The sequence below is a fragment of the Gymnodraco acuticeps genome, unplaced genomic scaffold (assembly GCF_902827175.1).
Source record: "Gymnodraco acuticeps unplaced genomic scaffold, fGymAcu1.1, whole genome shotgun sequence".
In the NCBI taxonomy this organism is placed as follows: domain Eukaryota; kingdom Metazoa; phylum Chordata; class Actinopteri; order Perciformes; family Bathydraconidae; genus Gymnodraco; species Gymnodraco acuticeps.
The window spans coordinates 302,334-327,669 of NW_022990720.1; the positions used below are offsets into that span (position 1 = coordinate 302,334).

A 25,336-nucleotide genomic window follows, 5' to 3' on the forward strand; every position below is an offset into this window, starting at 1 on the left:
AGAAAATCAGGAGAAATGTGCATTTCAGCTTCTATAAAGGAAAGTCTTTGAATGTCTCTTTTAGGTCCAAAACCCAAATAGAGACAGTTTGACATGAACATCATCTGGGAAAAACAGGAAATCAACATGTTTGAGGAGCATTCCTGCCATATCTCACATATCTGTCAATACACTCTGCAGCTCGACATGAATCTCTTTGTCCATACGTCTCATGTTGATTCAATGATCGATGAATGGACTAGCAGCTGCAGACATAAAGCTAAGTCACACTGAACTAGCGTTTAGTCTTTATGTCACATTCAAGTAACTTGACTTATGGACTGGACATGCAGCTGGTTAAATACATGTTAGACATGGGTTTGAATGAAAGGTCAGTAAGGAATTCACTGCAGTCTGTCATTCAATACAATAGGTTTCTAACATGTCTATGTGTACGTCAGTTACATTCTGTTCCATGAGACACATTCTGAAGAACTTTTAAACAGCCAGTATTTTTTATGTAATACTCCTAAAACTCTGTTGTAGTTGAAGGTCTAAAATGACTCATAACTTCTACAACAGAATGTGCTTTAATAATGCAGCGCAGGAATTTAGTCTAAAACAAATTCAAGGACAAGTTATATTATGCTGAAGCTGCAGGTGTGTGTGTGTGTTTAGGTGTGTGTGTGTGTGTGTGTGTGTGTGTGTGTGTGTGTGTGTGTGTGTGTGTGTGTGTGTGTGTGTGTGAGCCATACATGCTCCCTATCCAAACAGTGTTTTCTGCCAAACCAGCTCAGCCAGTCGTTAAACACACACTCGCACACACACATCCACATACACAGAAACACACACCCACTCACACACCTGGCTAGACACAACAATGTCTGAAGGCTTTGAATGTCTGACCCCTAGTCCCTATCTGTGTGTGTGTGTGTGTGTGTGTGTGTGTGTGTGTGTGTGTGTGTGTGTGTGTGTGTGTGTGTGTGTGTGTGTGTGTGTGTGTGTGTGTGTGTTTGTTTAACCAAAAGTAAAAGTTCACTTTGTTTGAATTATGTTATAGATTTCAATTAAGCAGAACCATGAGGTTTTTGCTAAACATTACCAAGTAAGGTTTTTACAGTTTGTAATTGTGTTCCATTTACGTTTCCCGGAGACTTGATGCAATTCAGTTGTAGGGGAATAATATTTGTAGAGGCATGGTTTCACGATGAGTGATTGTCACAGGTGGACATCGCTTCAAAGGACTAAAAGTTTAGAGTAGTACAGAGTGGTGCAGGAATGAGTTCTAAAATCTGGAAATGAGTAAGCATTTTAGCACTGCCAGTTCTCTTGTCTCAAAGTCAACGTTTTTTTATTTGTTTTTGGTTATATGCCTGAAATAAGGTCTGTGGTTGACACAAGCTGAAGAGATGTTCACGTTTTATTCTACGACATAGAATACGTCAGTAAACACCCCTCTCATGAATGTCTGAAGCTTATACAGTATGTGTATTAAAAACAGAGGTTAGTGACTATATGAGATTACTAAACATCTCACGCCAAACATTAGCCGCTCTTAGCTCTGCGTTGGGGACGTGAAGTCATGTGACCCTGCTCCTGTAGTCTGTGTATAGCGTTATGTCCGTCCTGGGAGAGGGATCCCTCCTCTGTTGCTCTCCCTGAGGTTTCTCCCATGTTCCCTTTAAACTGTGGGTTTTCTCCGGAAGTTTTTCCTTGTACGATGTGAGGGTCTAAGGACAGAGGGTCTAAGGACAGAGGGTGTCGTATTGTCATACTGATATTCTGTACACACTGTGAAGACCACTGAGACAAATGTAACATTTGTGATATTGGGCTATATAAATAAACATTGATTGATTGATTATACCGTTAGCTTTTGTCTTTATTGCATTTCAAAGATTGTGGAGATATCCTGATTCAATTACATGTAAATATTATAAATGTGTGTTTGCCACAGATCTTATTTTCTGCAATACTCCAAAATCCAATGGAAAAGATCCCATTGCTTTTTGTCGAGGGAGAACTTGTGATACTAACTTCCGGGTCGACGTACAACAATACGTCATCATTGCACTACTCTATACACAACATTATTATCTAAGTTTAAGACACACTTCTTTACATATATGTTTTCTTCAGACTCATTACATACATTCTGAAAGAGATGAGGATTTTATTGATTCATATCCTCGACTCTCTGTCTGTTCATCAACACCGTGCCTTCAAAAGGCTCATCAACAAAACAAATATGTGAATCCTTTATTACTGTACATCCTCTGTTTCACCATTTAGTTTCTATGGAGCAACTCAAGCTTCAGCCGCTTCACCGGAAACAGCAGAAACACCTGGCTTTGAAAAGAGCTGTTCTTCCTCAGAGACTCACTCACATGAACCAACTCGCCCTCCCTTTTGTGTCTCTGCATGTGTGTGTGTGTGTGTGTGTGTGTGTGTGTGTGTGTGTGTGTGTGTGTGTGTGTGTGTGTGTGTGTGTGTGTGTGTGTGTGTGTGTGTGTGAGAGAGAGATAACCACTACTTTAGACAAAACAAATCTGTGTAGACACCCAAACAAGATCATTGTGACAAAGCTGTTCAAATCAAGCATAGCGGAGAAAGTTTAAACAAAAATAACGACTGAGCGAGGGCGGCGCAGCGAAGCAAAACTATTTAACTGTCAGGGTATTTCATGTTGGAATTTCAGCGGTTTACATACCAAAAACAGAATTTGTGCTCAAGTCAACGTTTATCACATGTGACGTCTGGAAAACGCACACCTGGGATTTGTTATTGCTAGTCTGTAGAAGTTAGGTTCAGCATTTCTTTGTGGCATCAGTGTCAGAATGTTTACCATGAGTGCATCTGTAGTTGAGTAATGAAGGCTTAATGGATGGATGGATGGCAAACAACACAATATGGGCCTCATATGTAGAGATGTGTGTGTGTGAGTGTGAGTGTGTGTGTGTGTGTGTGTGTGTGTGTGTGTGTGTGTGTGTGTGTGTGTGTGTGTGTGTGTGTGTGTGTGTGTGTGTGTGTGTGTGTGTGTGTGGCCTAGCATTACTATACTTGTGAGAACCTAAATCTGTTTACACAGTCACGTGTGGGGACAAAATGGAGGTCCCCATAAGGGGAATCATTCATTTTAGGGTGAAGACTTGGTTAGGGTTAGGGTAAGGGTACGGGTTAGGGTTAGGGTAAGGGTACGGGTTAGGGTTAGGGTTAGGGTAAGGGTACGGGTTAGGGTTAGGGTTAGGGTAAGGGTAAGGTATGTGTTGGTTATGGTTAAGGTTAGGATAAGTCTCCAGGAAATGCATGTAAGTCAATGTAATGTCCCCTGAAGTGATGTATACATGGTATGTGTGTGTGTGTGTGTGCCAGCTGGCAAGTCCTACCCACGAGGTGTGGGAGGTTGTTGGACACAATGCGAGACGCGATTGTGTTTCTGATGGTGCCAAGAATCCGTCAGTGCAGGTGTGAAGGGAGATTATTTTTGCAAGAAACAAGTTGGCTTTAAGGCCCCGGCCACACGAGGACGAAAACTGTCATTTGCGTTACTGTTTAGTGTCATAGAGACCGTTCGGCCACACGAGGACGTCCGAATACGGCACTAAACGACTGCGGAAACGATAACGGGTCCCAAGGTGGATAGAACGGCATACGCAAAGCTCTGGGGGGTCAAACGGCTCCGTGTGTACGCCCTATACGATCATTTTCTGATAATGATGAGGCAATAGCCCCGCCTCTCCCCACCTCTGCTGCTCACCCCCGCGTCAAAGTAAACTGCACACTGAATTCAGATTATTTATCTTTCTTATATGGACATAAACGCGAGTGAAGTCTAATCTGACAGGACGGAGACACCTCTCAAACTACCTAAACTAGTTATAAATATGTTTATTTTTACTGTCGGCCGGGTCACTCATTACTGGATCAGCTGCTGCATGAGACAGACACTGACGCTGTCCGAAGAGAGGGAGGAAAAAGAGAGGCTCCGTGTATTTTATTATTATATTATATAGAGTCGTTATTCATTTGTTTTAAAGCTCAATAAATAACAAAGAAGACCTTTGACCGGCACTTTTATAATTTTGTCGGAAGATTTAAACTTTAATACACGTTGACTGGCGAAAAACTCTGCCCGGTTCCCTCGGCCCCCACCGCGGAGAATAAACAGAAGGGCAACCATGACAACCATGCTTCTTCGCTGCTTTTGTGGAAGAAGTTAAAGCGCCACGTACAGGCTCGGCATATGTACTGCAGCTTCTCCAGCGGTTGGAGCTAAACGGAGCTGTCTCGTGTGGACAGACACTATCCGGTGAATATTGCGTGTGGACGGAAGGTTTTCTGCGATTGCGTTTGCGTTAATCCTATGCGTTTAGCCGTTTTCGTCCTCGTGTGGCCGGGGCCTAAGTTAACTTCCTGCAACAAGACTCTATTCTACCCTGTGTTGAAAGTTACACTTTGAGAAGTTCCTCAAACTTTCTAAATTAGATACTTTTTGATCTAAAACATTAGGCGCTTGCACACCGCAGTACTTTTCCTACAAAGGTTCATAAGAACTTAGTTCATGAGAACTCTTTTTTTTTTTATCCAACAGGCGGTCCAAAACACAAAGATGTTTTGCTGTGAATGAGCTTAAGCTAGATGTTTTCAGATGTATTCATTTAGAATGAAAAGCTCTGTTGTTTGGCTTTAATTCACCAAATGAGTGTAGAAAACAGACAGAGAAGGCGCGGAAAAGTTATATTTTTAGAAATAGCAAGTTGATTGTGGAAGTAATCTTGGCCACAACTCAAGAAATGTGAAGAATAAGTGTTCAATTTGGCTGTCATGTTATAATTTCAAGGTATATGACATGAGGAAAAGTTAAAGCATACCACAACCAACAGCATTATTGTGATAACATTTCATTTTGATGTGTACTTTTATGGTCTTTGTGTCCTAGGCACATCAAATACAATGTTTGTGTTTCTAGCCTGCTGCTCTGTCTAGACTGAACCCTCTGTGTGTGTGTGTGTGTGTGTGTGTGTGTGTGTGTGTGTGTGTGTGTGTGTGTGTGTGTGTGTGTGTGTGTGTGTGTGTGTGTGTGTGTGTGTGTGTGTGTGTGTGTGTGTGTGTGTGTGTGTGTGTGTGTGTGTGTGTGTGTGTGTGTGTGTGTGTGGCAGTCAGAGAGAGCGGGGGTTGTTGTCACTGAGAGAGCTCGGTTGGTGTCTAGCTGGGTGTTTATAATAACCCTGGTGTATTGTGTCTGTGTGTTGGAATAGTTGAATGTATAATGATCATTTTTAGTAATATAAACGAGGAGGCGGGGTCAGAGTGTGTGTGTGTGTGGATGCAAATGCTGTGGTCCCAGCTGTTTCCTATGGGCCAGAGGGCAAAGAGAGGCAGACACCGTCCTGACTTCAAGTCTCTCTCTCTCTGTGTGTGTGTGTGTGTGTGTGTGTGTGTGTGTGTGTGTGTGTGTGTGTGTGTGTGTGTGTGTGTGTGTGTGTGTGTGTGTGTGTGTGTGTGTGTGTGTGTGTGTGTGTGTGTGTGTGTGTGTGTGTGTGTAGGGGTCAAGCCCATGGTCATGAAGGTCTATGTCATCTGTGTTTGTGTGTGTCTGTGTGGGGGGTGTGAGTGTATGTGTGTGTGACTCAAGGGTCTTTTGTCTAGACTGGGTCTCACCGCCAGAAGCAGACCAGCTGACTGAGTGATGTCTCGTGATGTAAGATGCATTTATGAGATATTTATCAAATATGATATGTATGTCACTGTGTCTGGAACGTGTCAACATAAGACTCCAGATCATCTGCACATTCAGCTCAAATATATCATATATTTTCTGCAACAGTTTATAATAAAGATAATAATGTAGTTGGAAAGAGATATAAGGATATTTGTCTATAATTACACACTCATAATTTGTATCATTGCAATTGTGTTTTACAAAATTCTAATTATTAGCTTTTTCCACACAACAGACTTCATTTCTAGAGGCCACAGAAGGAGTTATAGTTGTTGGAAAATGCATGAATACATGCTTATAAATATCAAATGTTATACTTTTTAAATCATACATGTAGTACAAAAAATGAGGTCTTGATCTGTCAGTTGCTACTGGCAGTAATGAGACTTTAAATGGACAATCTTCTAATCATCTATACACACACCTCCATATAGCTCCACTCTATGAAATAAGCTGATTCAAGTGAACAAATCAATGCAATCAATAAATGTCACATTTGAGTAACTGTATGAAAACACAACACCATTGAAATAAGCGCTATTGACGAATAAAGTATAGCTAAATATTACTTACAAATACATACACCAAAACCAACCCCCGACCCTTCACCCTCCCCCTCTGCTGCCTTCTCCTGACCTGACCTCTGACCTTTGCCCCCCCAGATCCCCCCCCCCCCCTAACACCTTCACCGCAGATGCACAGCAACATTGGTTTCATATGCAAAAAAATCCCCCATCAACACAACAAGCATTTACATACATATATCTGAATATCTGAATCTGTAATAGCCATGATGTGCTCTCCCCTGCACACGGCAGAAGGGAATTGTTTCTCATTTCTTGGCAAACGGGATGTCTTCATCTGGCCGGCAAATAAATGAATTAACATAAAATAAATATATATTTGAAGGCAACGTTTTCTTCCAACATCCTCTAAAAGCACCCTGCTTCTTTCCCATTAAACCAGCTAATTAAAAAGGAACAACAGATGGTCCTTAAAGCCGCTAAAGAGCTTTACCAACAGCACAATCACTTGAAAGTGCACTCTTTGCACTTTGCAAACAGCTTCATTTGGTTCAAGGTAAACTACTTCAATATCTAACATTTTTGTCTTTTCAAGCACCGTTCATCCAGCTTCTTCTAAACGACAAAAACAACGTCCTACAAAACTGCAGCACCGCATTCTGGATTCAACTAATGGAAGCCATTTTGGTTAAAACGCCAAATGGCAGATGACTGTTGCTCAGACTAGATCCTGGTTTCTTTTTTTAACATCACAGTCATTTACTGCAAAGATACTTAGGCCCAAGGCAGGTATAATTAAGACTTTGTCAAAATAGTTAATCTATTAATTTAATAAAATATCAAACAGTTGATCATCTTATGTCAGTTCAAGCTAGGGCTAGGTGATACGAAGAAAATCATATATAATTACATTTTTCACTAAAAGCGTTTGATATTGCGAAAGACAATTTGGGTTTGACGTGTATGCTTTCAAAAAATATGAACATAGTGACATTTAAATCCAAATGACTGATAAATATTTAAATAATCTGAAAAATATTGTATGAGGACAATACTCTGGCGCTGATCTTGTATAAGATATGTCAATTCTCGCGAGAACATGGCGCCCGTATAAAAGATGGCGCCGCGGACGTAAACAACAACGGGACGTCACAGCTCTGTAAAAACAAAGCTGTCTATGCCGTCTGAGGGTCTATTTGACAGGATTTCCAATTTGTTGTAGTTATTATACCGTTTTTGACAAACTGAAATATCGTATTCTGGCATCACTTTATTAAGGGGGGAAATCAGCATTTTGGTATGAGGGCGCACGGCGAAAGTAATAAGGTGCAGCGCCCCCTGTTTCCCTGTTAAACCCTGAATAAGCAAGAAAGGTCTGGTAAATTCAGAGAAATTGCATCAATGCACTGTCATGCTCTACAACCACACAAAAACCTACATCGAAGACAATATCCGGTCTCACATCACAATATCTAACCCTAACATCACTAAATTGCCCAACTTTAGATTAAACCCCTGTAAGACTTTTAAAAAAGACCTATTTTTTTCAACAGTCGTGCTTACATTTACGATCTATTCCACATTAGCAGGTGCAATAAGCTCTCACGGAGTAGACTAATTAACAAAAGCCAAAACACTTTTTCCTTTCAATGTAATCAGCTGTTAATGTGAACATTTAGAAAGTAGACAATCCTACGCCAAGTTCCGCTGTGCCAGACTCATTAATGAGAACACAAGACGCAGTTGTTTTGAGCTACGTAAACAGACTACAATCAAAGTATTTAGAAGACCAGACAGCACTGCAGGGATTTTTTTCTGCAATTAATGAAAAAACAAGAACCGATCTTTACCACATTGTCGCATGACACTCTATGCAGACAGTCATTAGCTTTATTTATAGCGGAGACAGTCTTTGTATGGATTTATTCACACTGCGAGACAGACACATAGGCCCGGATCGACTTCAGACTAATTAATGGGACAATATGGGTCCAAGGGCCTCAGCTGAGCACTGTCTTGTATGCAGATGATATGCAGAGCACACACACACACACACACACACACACACACACACACACACACACACACACACACACACACACACACACACACAACACACACACACACACACACACACACACACACACACACTCACACACACACACACTCACACACACACACACACACACACACACACACACACACTCACACACACACCACACACACACTCACACACACACACACACTCACACACACACTCACACACACACACACACACTCACACACACACACACACACACACACACACACACACACACACACACACACACACACACACACACACACACAACCCCCAGAGTGAAGATGACCTTGACCCTTAGATGCACAGGACGGTGCATGCATCTACATATATGCATATGTCACCATGATGACTTTTTTCCCCGTGTTTTTTTTGTGTCTAGACCGAGAAACAATGAACAGCTGAGAGGATGAATGAAGGAATAAAAGACGGAAGGAAGGGAGGAAGGAAGCAAGGAAGAAATGAGATCAGGAAAGAGCTTTTAACATAGCAGACTAATAGACGTAGGGGTGATTTTAATGACATCTTCAGGAATATGTTTCTAAGGAATCTGGTACTTCTACCAAGTTGCCATGGTGGGCAGTTCATAATGCTACAATCCCAAAGAGCCTCTGCTGCTAAGGCCAAAGAAAGAGGTTGAAATGAAGAACTAAAGAAGGTGAAATCTTTTGTTTCCCACACATAATGAGCAGACCTTTAACTTTTGTGATGGGATGCTTTTTAAAGAAAATCGTTTTTTATAAACACATGCTCACACCAATGACTTTTTATCACATTTTGTAAAAGTTACCATCTGTAGTGATGAGTAAACGGGGAGAATTGAACACACACATGACATCAAATAGCAAAGTTTGTTCTCCTTTGGCAGACAAAGAAGTTTGCATTGCAAGGGTTCCCTCGACTAAAGCGAATTTTCGATTTCCTGTTGGAATTTAGCAGAAAATAAGATCTGTGACACACAAACGTTTTTGATACTTTCACGCTACCGTATGTTCAGCAACATCATCTCAACATATTAAGACCACTGTTATAGTAATTGAAGCATCAAATCAATGTCACGGTCACATGACTTAACACCACCGCTAAGCTAAAGGTGGCTAATGTTTGGCGTGATGATGTTTAGTAGTCTCATATATCCATTTGTTAGCAACAGCGTTTTTTATGACACCTAGAACATTTCTGACATTCACCAGTGGAGAGTTTACTGACAGATTTTATGTCGTAGAACAAAACTTGAAAATGTAGAATTGTTTGTATTATGTTAAGAAAATGTTAGAAACAAGGGAAACAAAAGTGGTGAAATGCTGAATCAGCTTTCATGTTTTAGGACCCATTCTTGCACTATTTGATTGTCTTTAGGACAAAATAAGGACAAAAGAAGAACAGTCAACCACTGGATAAGGACATTAAACTGGAATTGCTACTATTGACGTGCTAAGACAGTGTCTGCACTGGGCCGCTCCCAGTGTCATGTGCTATAAAAACTGGCAAATAAAGCGAGGCAGCTGAGTTGACTTATGGTGGATAAATCATTTCTTCCAAGACAAATTACTGTCTGTTTATCCTACACGAGGATTAAAGAGATTCTGGTTCTGGGACGATGCCAGCTGTCAATCCAATCAAAGAACAAAAAACTTAAAACACAAAAGGCAAAAGGTTTGATGGACTCAGGCTTCTGTAAACACACAGAATACCTAACACACCGCCTTTTCTTTAACGGCAGGCATGTAGAGCAACGTTTTAATATCATTTAACAAACCTTCCCTCAACTGAATATCACAACACAAATACACAGCCCCACAGACAGGAAATGAATAGACAAACGCAGACTAACACATGTGCTCACACACACACACACACACACACGCACACACACACACACACACACACACACACACACACACACACACACACACACACACACACACACACACACACACACACGCTAGGGCTGCTCGATTATGGCAAATATCATAATCTCGATTATTATCACAATTATTAAAAACGATTATCCATTTACTTTGAAAACATCAATTTATTGGATAAAAATGTGAACAGTATGTTTTTAACAGTTGATTACCGTGAACTTTAAGTATAATTCAACTGAAAAAACTATTAAAAAATAAAATAATAAAAATAAAGTAATAATACAAAAATTATCGTTTTATTTTGATTACGTTGTTTTCGTAATCGTTGCAAGCCATAATCGTAATAGCGATTCAAATACGATTAATTGAGCAGCCCTAACACACACACACACACACACACACACACACACACACACACACACACACACACACACACACACACTCACACACACACACACACACACACACACACACACACACACACACAGCCAGATACACACACACACACAGCCAGACAGACACACACACCCACAGCCAGACAGAGAGGTTTACATAATAAGTCTAGGAGGCCTGCCAGAACAGACTCAATCATTTAATTTCCATGATTCACTGAGTGAGAGAGAAAAGGCGACGGAACAAGAGAAAGACAAGAGGAAAGAAAGAAAGAAAGAAAAGCAATCACTGAGAACTAAAATACCGAGAGCAGAAACACAAACACCGCCCAGTAACTGTTGGCCATGTTTGAGAAATAGTCAGAACTGAACTCTTATTTCCCTTTTGGTTTTTGGAGCACTCAGCTTTCACATGGATTTGTTGAAACATCTCTCTATTAACCCCAGTGGTGGAAAATATACTTTAGAAGTACTTTGCTTAAGTGTTTCCATACTTTATACATCTACACATCTTCATATTTTGGAAGTGCATATTGTACTAATAGATTTTGATTTATTATTATAGGTTATAACCAGGGGTGCGCATAACTTTTTTGCCCTGGTTCTCAAAGGAGCACCTGGAGATGTTGCTTGGTGCTCATCCTTAAAATGAAATAAACCGTAACTTTTGAGGGGGTCTTTATTTGCCAGACACACGGCACTGAACACACATGCAGAGGTGAACACAAGACAACATTAGCACGACCAGTTATCCTACAAGCTGTCATCACTACCCTCCTGACTGTTCTCCTCACTGTCTTCCTCTCTGTCAGACATGGTAGCTGATGATGTAGGCCTACTTCTTTCTCTCTGGTTGAGTCTGCGATTAGCTGCTTGCATCCACAAGTCAACAGCTGGGTTTGGGTCGAAAGCCTCTGTTGTCATCTTAGACAAGTGGATGTGCATCAGGGATGAGAGGCGAGAGTCTGACAGGCAGGATCTGAACTTGCTTTTTATTATATTAAGATGTGAAAATCCCCTCTCACATGAAGCACTGCTCAAGGGCAGTGTACGGGACAACAGCAGGACTTTCTGAATGTTGGAGTATCTTTCTGGATTGCTTGTCTTCACTATGTTGACCAAGTCATACACAGAGAACGCTGCCAAACCTTTTCCTGCTTGCTTTAAAAGCATCCATTCTCTTACAGCGGAGTCTCTGTCGATAGACAGGATGGCTTCACATTTCTGAAGAATGTCACTAAGTGTTGTGTTGCCAAAACTGTGGAGATCTTTTTTTTCTTTAGGCCAAGTTGAAGGATCAAACATTAAAAATTGATCACATGACTTGAGGGATTCATATCTGCTATCAAACTCCTGAATTAGACCTCTCAATACATCAACCTTGTCCCTGTCAGAATCAGCATTTGAAACACTCTCTTTCCTGTACTTGCCTTCAATGTCAAGCAGAAGTGTCAGCTGTCCGATAGCTACCATGAGCTCATCCTTGCATTCACCAATAGTCAAATTATCTTGCTGGAACTTGAGGGAGGTGAACTGTAAAATGTTTCCAGTAGGGATGCTCCGATTGATCGGTCACCGATCGAGATCGGCCGATACTCACTCTCTACCGATCGATCGGTGCTCTCTAAACGTGCCGATCGCGTGAGCCGATCGCATAACATAAAATACATGACACTTTTCTCTGTAGGCGGCAAAACAAGCTCGCCAAAATGGCAGTGTCAAGCATGTTGGCTAGGAAACACTTAAAACGCTCTGTGCAGACATGTTTTAGGTCACTGTCATCACTTGTAGCCACTTGAGATTGAATGGCCTCCATATTTTCAAAAGAGTCTCTTGTCTCCATGCACACCATCTAATGTTGTGAAACTTTCCTAGTTTTACAAAGGCAATGCCATTCTCATCACATATCATCTTAAGTTGTTCTGTTCTTTTGGTGCCCCCTTTCTGCAAATAAAAGCGTAGCAGCTTGACAACGCAGCTATTAAATGTCTCGCAGTATGAAACCATGCCATCAGCTGACTTGGCACAGTTCTCGAGGGTGTGGGCGGTACACAGAATATGCACAAGGGAATCCCCAATCGCCACCAGTTTAAGCAGTTTGGGGACGACCCCGTTGTAAACTCTGACGTTCACTGCAGCTCCGTCTGTGCATACAGAAACCAACTTCGTCTTCCACTCATCTCCTAAGCCACAAGCATGGAAGAGTTGCTCCAGCCCGTCTGTTATGTCCTGTGCCGTTCGTTTCACACCCAAATTAATGAACCCAAGGAAATCTGAGCTAAACTCTCCCTTGCTACCCACTGACACAATGTACACCATTTCCTGCTCCACTTTTGTTATGTCTTCTGATCCATCAAAAAGCACACCCCAATTCAGCTGCCTTCAATTTTTCATACAACTCTGAACTGATTGCCTGTGCGATGGTCTCCATGATGCGGGATCCCCCATCTCTCGAATGATAAGCAGTCCCAACATTAACTTTAAGCCTCTTGAGAAGCGCAATGTCCTCCTCATATGAACGCATAGGACGTGCATGTTTGGCTTTGTGAAAGGCCAACAGAAACATATTACTCAGAGCTTGGCGCTGTTCTTCATTGAGTCTTCCTGCCACCTGTCGAGGGGACGATTGGGGTTCTTATCCTGGCTGCACTTGTCAGCTATCTTCACATGCTCTTTGCTCTTCTCATGCTTTTCAAAAGCTGGATGACTAAAATTCGTACAACCTATATAAAAGGCGATGCTTTTATCAGCAAGATTTGGATTTTCTCTGCATATTTTGCACCACATCTCAGTGCGCTCGTCATCGGTTTGGAGCCAGCCTACATCCTGTAGCCACTTATCTGCGAATACATGTTTTTTTTGCAGGGGTGCGCATGCGCACCAGTTATGTGCAGACCTGGTTATAAGTATGTATCCCTACTTTTCCCAGATACAATATTATATACCCCTAAATGCATCAGTTATTATTATCTGGAATAGGTCCACACACACGCAGACACACACGCACACACACACACACACACGCACCCACACACACACACACACACACACACACACACGCACCCACACACACACACACACACACACACACACACACACACACACACACACACACACACACACACACAACAACACAGACTATAACACCCCTTGTTGTTAAACACCAACCATGTGCAATATGTGCAATATATATGTATATATATATATATATATGGTCCGTGAATAACTGTGCAATATGGCTACTACATCTTCAGAACTGTTACAGGCTGTGTATTTTTGTATTTTGTAAATTGTGTAATTCTTTTTTTTTTTTTTTAAAACATTTGTTATCTTTAATATTTTGTTCTGTTTTTTATACTTCTTGTTAAACGTTAAGCTGTCTCTGGCTCTTTTTCTGCTGGAACAAATGTACATTTCCCCTCTGTGGGACGAATAAAGGTATTCTGATTCTGAGGTCTAATTCCTACTTTTACTGGAAATATTCAGAATATAATGTAAGAGTCAAATGTATGAGCAATTGTTTTCAATTCAAGTTAATACGAGAGGCATTTGATTTAATATAATAATAATATAATATAATATATTGTCATATTTTACAAGTCTAGGTCAGAAGAAAACAATTAGCTCATATCACATTCCCCATGTCTTAGCATTTCTAAGACGGTTAGAAGGTAGATCTAAGACATTTTACGGCCTATATTTACCATCTTTTTTGATGAATTAATTGAATGCCTATTGAGAATTTGAATGATCTGCAGGAACCCGGTGAGAGTATTTTTACATTGTAGTATTGCTTCTGTTTAAGACAGCTTATCCCTTGAATACTTATCGTTTTGGAATGATATTCAACATTTTACAAGAATACAATTACAATTTTGTCCAAAAGAGCTGTAAACAAACAACACTTCCAAAGTTACACTATGTGCCAAATTGAATATTTCTCTCCTTTGTCTTTAAGGTCACCCTGTTTAAGCGAAGCTACAGTGTTAGCACGTTTATGACCGTAATCTCAGTTAAATGGTGTAAAAGAAGCTATTACAGTTGGAGCGATCACAAACTGCTGCACGCAGCTTGCCTCAGGATGTAGTTCTGCACCACAGCTGTGAAAAGTGGAACTGGATAGGTCTTGTTTTTTATCATGATTATTAAACATCATCTGTGTCACATGGAGCTGCAGCTTCAACAGGATGTGGAGAGTGATGTTTTTGTAGAGTGACACATGACAATGACAGAATGACACATGACAATCTGATTTCGAAAGAAAGAGTGACTTTTCAAGCTAAAAATACAGTAAATATTGTTGACTCCTGGTGCTTTTGTACATACATAAAGTGGATGATATGGTCTTATGTGTCAAACTAGAATAGCTGTTTTCATTGGATGTGGTTCCAGTTAATGAAATACCTGCATTAACTAAATAATAAGTATTTCCTTAGGCACGTTCACACCGGAGTACTTTTACCCGTACTTTTCCCGTTTAGTTCCGATAGTGCCTGGAATTTTGCGTTCACACCAAAAAGAGAACTTAGTTCCGAGAACTTGTACCCCCATTGTTAGTGCCTGCTAGAGAGGTGGTACTATCCTGGGGAGAAAAAGTACCAATTTCGATTGGCTGGGCGAATTGCAAACCACGGCCCGTAAAACTGTGAAAAGTTTTGTGAAGCAGCCATTGTATTTGCTGGCATTAGCATTATTAGCATTAGCCCCGCGCAACAACTCCGGGGACTTCCGGACGGGGACTTCGGGTGGCAGTATACACCGTGAAGTGGTTCTGCCAGTAAACCCAAAGCAGAAGAAGAAGCAGTGGCGTCAGCGGCTTCATTTGCGTAATCTTCCCTCAGGGAACTGATGGGGGTACTAAGTGCTGGCACTAAGTGCTGGGCACTAGGGGTGTAACGGTTCACAAACATTTTGGTTCGATACGTACCTCGGTTTTTAGGTCACGGTTCGGTACAGCAGAAAAAATTATCACAAAACATAAACTATTAGTTTTGGGTTTTTAATTATTATTAAACTGTGAATAATGTATTCACTCAAATAAATACAAAATATAATAAAATAAACATTAAGGTGCAGCATTTCGATGAACTGAAATAATCTGTATTTGAACTGTACTGTACTAGTTCCTAAGCAGCCAGTTTGACATTAGGACTTGCTTGTCATTGTATTTTCATGTTGTTCTAAAGAACAATGAACTTGTCCACATTGCTTGCCGAAAGGGCAGATCTGCTGGCACTAACAATGTCTCCTGCTGTGGAGAACACCCTCTCTAGGGACAGAGGTAGCAGATACAGCCAGGTAGCGCTTTGCTAACATGGCAACATAAGGATATTTGGCGTTTGTAATAGCTTTGGCTCGGTCTGAACTCTCTGCGAGTGGTGGAGGCTTACATGCTAGTGGGAGTTGGGTTTGCACTTCAGTCTTTTTTCTTTTGGTACCGGTGATATTCACATTCGGGTGATGCCTTTTCAAGAGTGTGCAAGTTTGATGTATTGCCAGCCGCGTAACCAATTTTAGTTGAACAATGCCGACAAACAGCTTTGGTTCGGTCCACCTGTCTTTGTCCGTCATCCTTGTACGTAACTGCGAAACCAAAATGTTCCCAAACCGGAGACTTCAATGATGCTGGAGGATTTTCGAGCTCAACTTTATCTGCGTTCGCCATTTCGACAGTTCCTCAAATTACTGACTACATTTGAACGCATCCCTGTGACCAGCTCTCATAGTATGCCTCTTGTCCAATGAAATGACCTGCTCGCTCTATGACGCGTTGAACCCAATGTGAGCAAATTACTCTGAATGCTGCGACGCAGCACCTGAGATTACTTCCAAAAAGTTGTTCACGTTCTCAATTTTTTACGTTTTAACGTTATATTCGTTCGGTACACTTCGGTACACACCTGTACCGAACCGAAGGGCCCGTACCGAATAATTTCGGTACGTATACCGTTACACCCCTACTGGGCACTAAGTACGGCAAAGTACTTGGTGTGAAAGCGGCTCTTGTTCCCTTTTGTTAGCAATGTGCAGATCATTAGGTGAACCCACTGACTTTGGCTGGTGTAACACTCACTGTAATTAATTAACATTACTGCTTTGTGTCACCTGGCAGAAGGCCTCAGTGAGACTTGCCTGATGTCTGTCTAACATGCTCTCTGCAAACTGGTGTCTGAGCATGGACAGAGGAAATACAAAGCTCCAGTCCCTATATGTATTCAAATTTGAATATCTTGCTGTTTCTGTTTATTTCAGGTTGAACTTAACTTGATATAGGGTTTGAAATAGGGTTCAATGATTTCGGAAAAAAAATATTATTTAAATGTGTATGACTGATATTGCGATTGGGATATGATTCTGAAAGGTATTGAAAGGTATAAGATATTGAAAGGAATTACAACTTTTTATTATAATTCTTATTATCATTGAAAATAATTTATTAAATGATCATGGTGTGACTTTTTAAGACTATCTGTAGCAAACAAATATGTTGTGTTTAGTATTTAGAAGGTGATAGGTTGGGACATATTTTTCAAAAGTTTTTTTTATGACATATTTAGCATTTCAGAACAACTGTGCTTCCTGTGATTTGAATTTTGCACAAATCCATATTGTGATTGTGATAGAATTCCAAATTCAAAAAATGTACAACTACAAGTCAAGAACAAGTCAGGTCTGGGTTCAGTGTCCTGCTCATGGGTAGACGGGCTGCTGTGAGGATCAAACTTGTGACTTTACCACCACAGGAATGTGTGTTTGCCAGATCCAGATGCCCGGTCACAGCGTGTCCTTCCTGTGCCCGACGCCACAGTCCAGGAACACTCTGCCTCTACCCTCCAATTCCATAATCCAAATAAATACAGCTACCCTCCAGCTGAACTCCACACACACACACACACACACACACACACACACACACACACACACACACACACACACACACACACACACACACACACCACGGTCCAACAACGTTTATTTTGGCCAACGAGAGAGAGTCTGTGAAGGTGTTGCTGTACAAATGTACAGGAAACAAGCTGCTGGTGGGAAATGATTCTTAAGAACTGATACAAGCGATGACTTCACCACACACACACACACACACACAGCCAGCCTGTGAGTAATGCTGATGTCATGTGCTTTGACTAGCGATGTCTGCCGCTCAGAACAGATGTTTTTGCATATGTGTGTGTGTGTGTGTGTGTGTGTGTGTGTGTGTGTGTGTGTGTGTGTGTGTGTGTGTGTGTGTGTGTGTGTGTGTGTGTATGTGTGTGTGTGCTCATATATGTCAGAGGGTAACAGGTATATGTAACCCTGCAATTACAACTTCACAGATCCAGATGAGGGACGGTGTGCGGCAGAGACGGTAAATGATGGTTTGAGGTGAGTCAGGGTCTTTATAGTGCCTTTACAAAAATGGGAAGTCTGAATTTATCTTAATTCAAGGACTTTGAAGCATTTAAAGGTAGAATATGTAACATTTTTCAAATTATAATGTCTGTTTCCCAGAGTCAGAACTAAACATGGAGAAGCAGCGTTCAGTTATTATGCTCCAAATATCTGGAACAATCTCCCAGAAACCTGCCGGTCCGCTGCAACTCTGAATACTTTTAAATCCAGACTAAAGACTTTTCTTTTTGTCGCTGCTTTTAATTGAACTATTCATATCTTAGACTGCACTGTAACTTTTATCCATGTATTTTTTTCTTTTAATGTTTATTTTATTATCTTTTCTTTTTAATGACTGATTTTAAATGCCATTTTCTTAATCTCTTTCATTTTTTGTAAAGCACTTTGAATTGCCTTGTGTTGAAAGGTGCTATATAAATAAACTTGCCTTGCCTTGTTTATAGCTCTGTTTTTTACCCGGGTGAAGAATTTGAGTTATCGGACGCAGGGATCTTAAGTTACCAGAGAAACAAACTGAGCTAACGTTAGCGGTAGCTTGGTTAGCAGCCCACTTTGTCCACCAAACAGCATTAAAGAACTCTACGGATAATTCGGCTCCTGGTCAAAAACGTCCTCGACATAGAACAACTAAAGAATCCTAACAAGGAAAAGCTAATAAATGATAAACTCCACAAGGCAACAAAACTGCGTCTTTCTTTTGTTTAGATTAAAAGACACCCTAATTACAAAATCACATATGCCATATTGAATGTCTAAATTCTAGCTTTTAAGTTAAAGGGACAGCATGTTCATTTGAGGTACCTGTCCACTAGTTCTGGGGGGAAACGATTATTTTGAAAACGATTAATCGGGCGATTATTTGATCGATTAGTCGACTAATCTAACGATTATTTTTCTGTTGTTCAATTCATAAAAAACGTAATGTAAAAAAAACGTAATGTAAAAAAAATGTTTTCACGATACTGTCTCAGGGGATCTTAATATTTAAGAACCTATTAATGTGTTATACCAGATTAACGGAAATAATCTCAGCTAACTGACGATACAAACCATGTTTACCAAAACAAAACACAAGTCTCATAAGAAGCATCTAAATGACCCCTGAGCGAAAAATGCTAACGGACATTGGCACAGAACTCAAGATAAAAGTACCCTTATTACTTATCGTAGCTGCACATACAATATATCCGATTAAAGCTGAGACTCCACAGATTATGTTGGTATATAGTATCATCACTGAGTGATCCGGACTCGCGACAGGGGAAGCAAATACAGTCATCACAACACGTACCTTCACAGAGCTTCTCGGGAGATCGTCTCACCACCGTAATCTGATCAAAAGACGTGTTCATTGGCAATAAAATGAGAAAAAATGCGGCTGAATCGGTTAATCCATAGGTTTTTAACGTCTATGTATAAAAAAAATGATTGAATTTATAATCCATAATTCCATTTTATGTAAAAATCGGAGAGCAAATGCTAGCTGCTAATGGTAGCCACCACAGCTAGCTGCTGCTTCTGCTAGGCTATGCAGCAGTCTCAGTGAGATATAAATATATAAATATCTTTGCGTTTTGGACTAACTTTAAAATATTCCCATGCTTTTGAAGACCTAGGGCGAGATGTTTTCGTTTGGGGGCTTCGTGCGCAATCCTGTGAGGAGGAGGTGGTAGCCGTTTCAGTCTCCATTGTGTTTGAAGTGCGATTGCGAACTGCTTGTTGCTTTGGGTGACCCACGTGTGTGTAGCGACGCGTCGACGCGGAAATATGTCGTCGACGATATTTTGAAGTCGACGCGTCAACGTCGTCGACGCGTCGCTACGGCACTACTGTCCACACTTAATAATGAAAACATAAAAGCTATTGATTTTAAGCTAAGAGATATATTAATAAAGCAGCTATATCCCTATAATGCTTTAGATTTCATTTTGTACAGGTCATTTTTGTTGTTCAAGTTCTACATTGAACATCATAACAGATGTTTGAGACCAAAGCATAGCTGTTTTCACAAGTTATGGACCTATTTTGAACAGGGAAAGCCTGCCTGTGTTTTTTCTCGCTACATCGTCCTTTGATCAGCACATCTGAAGTGTATAACGTGGATTATCCTGTGTCTTTCATCCTCCCTGTCACACTCCATTGCATACTGTCCAGCACAGCTCAAACACCTTACACATCATCTGGCTTCATAAACAGAGCCGATGCATCGTTAGCCTCCAAACGTAGCTTCTACCAACTCCTACACAATCTGCAACTCTCTAGGAATTCTCTTTTTGCCTATTTTGGTTTCTCTTTTGCTGACACCTTGTTCCTGTCTTCTAAAGTGTTGACATACTCTTCCCTCTGCAGTCCTCCCTCTCTCCTCCTTTGTTTGATCTGTTTCCCTCCCTTTGTCTTCCAGACTAAACATCATGTCTGCGTTCTGACTGAGGAACTGCGTCTGCATTCTGTATTTCTCTCGTGTTAAGTCAAGGTATTTCACTCATTGATTGCTATGACTGCTCACATTCACTATCAAATTAAAAGGTGTGTTTATAATCCAAAAAAGAATACGGCAACAGTTAGGAGAGTTCCCTCTCATGTTTTAACATGAAAGCATTTCCTGTTGAAAAAGAAATGGCTTTTCCAGTTTGGTGACGAAGAACTGACTTCAACTAGGGCTGTACCGAGTGAAGAGAAATATGGGAATGTGTTGAATATTGCAATTGCAATGAATAATCTGATTAAAGTGTACTTTACTTTCTGCTGCTTTCAATATTCTGCTCAAATACAACACATTGCAAGCTGAATGATTGTTTTAATAATAATGGCTTATATGTGTATCAGGCAAAAAATGTTTACTACAGTATACTTAATGTGCAATATCGTAGTCTTTTGCACATTTTTATCCTGTCAATTGACATTGTGATGATTTATTGTGTAGCAATACAATCTTTGGAATAAACTCCAAAGCTAAAACAAAAAACAAGAACAGACAAGACTTTTGAGAGCTGCAGATTGATGGTTTGTAATGTCTTGGAGTCGTCATACCTTTGGCCATAAGCCATGTGGCATTGCTAATAATAGAGATAATCAGGGTTCCCATCGCTTCAAGTTCCTAAACATCAAATGTGAGGTCTTTTCAGGCAGTTTCCTTCAATTCAATGACACAGCATAACTGAATCATGTTAAAGGGCCCATGTCATACATTTCTGGTTATCACCCGTCCCCTTGTTGTTATGTAGCTTTTTCTGCATGTAAACGGTCTGCAGAGTCACACACCCTCAAAGTACACCCTGTAGCGAGTAAAACCCTAATACAGAAAAGACCAGTCTATGCTGCCCCAGAACGCCTCGTTGGGGATTTCTCTTTTTCCATTGTTTACTTCCTGGGTACAGTGACGTGCCCATACCCAGGTCCAAATGGACCAATCCACGGAGCTCCTCACACACACACACTCACTCAGCCTTATCTTTTCTCAGGCTGTAAATGTGTGGCGAACAGCCTGGCTGTGTGTGTGTGTGTGTGTGTGTGTGTGTGTGTGTGTGTGTGTGTGTGTGTGTGTGTGTGTGTGTGTGTGTGTGTGTGTGTGTGTGTGTGTGTGTGTGTGTGTGTGTGTGTGTGTGTGTGCTCAGGCTGAGTTCCGCAGTGTCTCGCTGTCTCGCAGACCCCACGCAGCAACCAGGAAACGACCCCAGTAAGCCAGCTCACACTGTCCCCTCCTCACAGCAGCGAGCCCCGCAACGTCCCAGCACGGCACCCAGACCCCACGCAGCATTCTCATCTGTTTGTCATTACTGGTGTCATTTTCTGGTTGCTAACAAACACCATTGTAACACATAAACACTGATGTTCCGCTGTAACGGTGGTGGACTCATCAGAACAGAGTGGGCGAGCTGACCAATCAGAGCACAGTGGGCTCACAGGGAGGGGGGGGGGGGGGCAGGAGCTCCAACGAGCCGTGTAGGACAGAGAGTGAATACACATACTATAGAGAGATGCTGTATGAGAAACCAATGTGAGTTTGGAACATTGAACAATGTAAATCTATTCTAGTAGACCTCAACGATGGAATTATGATCAGTAGAAATGGCCGTGACATGGGACCTTTAAAGGTTGCTTATGGTCACACTTTCTCAAGGCAGTTGGTGCATTCAATGACCCATGTCCATTTTCAAAAACTTTTAAAGCCAGGCTTCTTTAGCTTTTTCGAGGAGCTAAGATCTTCGTATAACTCTGCAAAACTACTGTAAGATATTTTACTATTACATCCAACTATTACTACTAGAATACTTTAAATAACACTCACTTATAGTACAACTATACCAAAACTATAATGAATTCAAAAAGACTAGTACATATTATGTTATTACTGGTATTTAACCTGGCCTCTTGAGGCTCACTGAGGACAGAGCGTCATTTCAAGTTAGCTGCATGGTGAGTAAATGTCTGATGACACCCACGTGAACCCATCCCACACATAATGAGAGGAAGACATTACGCACAGTGTTCTCAATTACCTTCTCCTCTAAATCTAAGACTGGAAAATCATAATAAGCCTGTCAAGATATCTACATAACCGGCAAATAAAAGTAGCCTCTAAATAGATCTTATGTTGTGAAAACAGGCCGAGGAGTCATTGAGTCATGCTTCTTTTAAAAGTCAGAATACAAATAGTTCTGCACAAGGTTTGGTATTTTCAAGAGACAGGAAGTCATGTTATCATCTTAAAACTTTTTTTAAGTTGGCTATTGATTGATATTTATCAGACCATGGTGAGTCCAACCATGCACATGTTTCTTAGTCTTGATTTAAGCTGTGTAAACTAAACCCACATGAAGTCCTCTTGCTTTGTGAGCAAAAAGGCGTGCTTCTATTATGAATATTTTAAATTCAAGGCTTTTATTGGTCATACGAACAGCTACAGTGTAGTTATGACGATGACAATCTTAGGTCACAGGCTCCTCCAACAGTGCAACAAAAATAAAACAGAAAAAATAGTGCAAGTAAATACAAAAAGAAAAATTGTAAAATAGTAAAAAAGTGCTGTAGTGCAATAAGAGTCTATATGCAAGTGATTGAATATGTAAGGGATAATGTGCAGCGAGGCGGTCATTATGGGGAAAAGAACACTCATGAGTCAGCCCTGCTCCTGACCTCAGCTGGACACACACACACACACACACACACACACACACACACACACACACACACACACACACACACACACACACACACACACACACACACACACACAGCTTTCATCTAGATGACCTTTCAGTGTTGTGACTGTACCAGCATGTGTGTTTCCCCAGTGGGAATAGCACTCCAAACCCGGGAAATGCCTTGCAAAAAGCACACACAGTTACAAACCAAAAAGCACACTCATATATAAAACACATACACAAGGATTTCCCGGATGCGACCACACACATGCAAGTGGACGCGCGCACATACGCACGCGCGCGGGCAGACGGCTAGACACCCGTCTGGCTTTGCTCGAATGACGAAGCGGCGACAAAACTTCCAACTCCCCCCTTTCCCACCGAACAAACACACCTTTTCCTCTGATATCCAGCTTTCCATGTCCTCAACTGTAACTTCCTGGTAGTTTAAATATACTTAAAGTTGTATTTTTACCCTTAAAACCCAGTGGAAAGGCGGAGTATGTTCAAATGAAGCAAGCTGAGATCAGACACAACGCCAGCGGCTGCGAAACCCCAACCGAAAAATAACACTTTTTGTCAAACTAGGCTTTCAAAGTGAACAAAACAGATATAATAAACATGGGTATGATATTAATGAGGCAACAAATGCTGTTTAAACAATCCGGCTGTAAGGAAAGAGATGGGAAGCTGGCAGTTTTGGCTCAAGTTCAAATCAAGCCTTATTAAACGGGTTAAAGGTTCACTGAGGAGAAAACATTACGTAGCCTATTTTAAAGAGGCTAGCATGTGACCTAACATAATATTGTGTTGGGCAATCTTATTGTAGAGACAGAATTTAAACGGGGAGAAACAGAGATAATGACACAGAAAAAGGACCCGAACAAGACTCGAACCCGGGTCCTCCGCATGGGGACCGAGCCCCAGTTCATGGGCCGCCATGAACAGAAGTTTGTACACAAGCTGTACAACGTTAACACATACTCAGCTCACCTACAAGATTTACGAGATTCAAAATGAAAGAGTGGACACATTTTGTGATGTTTCATGTCACTGAAACACAGCCCGACATCGCCTATGGCAAAAAGTGACACCCAAAAAACGAAATGAAGACAATTTGCTCCTTCTTTCTGTATTTGTGAGGAGCCCAAGTACAGAAACGAGTGTGTAGCTTGACAGTTTCGATTTACAGACATAGCTAAAGTGAATGAAAAACACAAGAAAAGTGAATGTAAGTTACTCACTGATTTCCATGCTCTGGAGGGAGGTGTAGCGCTTGCAGTTACATGTACAGGAGACATTGGCGGTGGCGTTTAAAACACCCATCAAGTTCATTTAAAGCCTCCTGAAGTCAACCATTAGGCTTTTTCTCCAGACAGGGGAAAAGGCTGGAGGAGAGGAGCCCAAAAAACAACACTACGCCAAACTCCCCCCCAAAAAATCCTCCCTTTTTTCTCTCCAGCCTCCTAGGGTCTCCTCTCCGTCGTCCTCCTCCTGTTTCGGTTCTCTCCTCCTCCTCGCTCCGGTTTCTCCTCCTCTTCCTCCGAAATGTATATATTTATCTGCCTATCTATCTGTCGGCCTACCGCAGAAGTGCCGGTACAGCCGGGTAGGCTACATGTAGTTTGAACGCAGCTAAGCTAAAAACATGTCGCTGAAACTAGTTTAAATGTCCGGTTCCGTCCGTTAGAGTTTTAATGGATCCGTGTTTTCAGCCGAGTGACCGGCGACTAAACTACTAACGGACGTCGGTCTGCTCCTCTCTTTCTCCCTCACCCCTTCCCTCTCTCTCTCTCTCTCTCTCTCTCTCTCTCTCTCTCTCTCTCTCTCTCTCTCTCTCTCTCTCTCTCTCTCTCTCTCTCTCGCTCTCTCTCTCTCTCTCTCTCTCTCTCTCTCTCTCTCTCTCTCTCTGTCTGTCTCCAGGGATTTCTCAGTGTCACTCCCCCCCTCCTCCCCCCTCCTCTCTGTCTGGGTCTGTCTCTCATTTCCAATTTCCACTTGCCTTTTTAGCAAACACAATCCCTTCAAAGCCGACAGAGAGGAGCAAACAGCAGATAGGCCTACAGACAAATAAAGTATTACTACAAGTCGATGAATTGACGAACAATAACACTTTAATCATCAAAGTAGGCCATTGTGTTGTTGTTTTCAGACACACAATTTAGTTGTATGCATGCATATCTTTTTGGCAAATCACAATCCTGCATAAAATAGACTTGC

At 41.3% G+C, this 25,336-nt stretch overlaps 1 protein-coding gene across 1 annotated transcript in view; it reads right to left on the reverse strand.

Moving 5' to 3' along the window:
* The window catches only part of pmepa1 (prostate transmembrane protein, androgen induced 1), a 53,902-nt gene extending 29,010 nt beyond the window's left edge, over positions 1-24,892 (reverse strand). The window contains exon 1 of the mRNA XM_034231655.1: positions 24,361-24,892. Coding sequence (XP_034087546.1) covers positions 24,361-24,451 — 91 coding nt within the window. The 5' untranslated portion in view covers positions 24,452-24,892. The remainder of the gene's footprint in view (positions 1-24,360) is intronic.
* Positions 24,893-25,336: the final 444 nt, after the last annotated feature.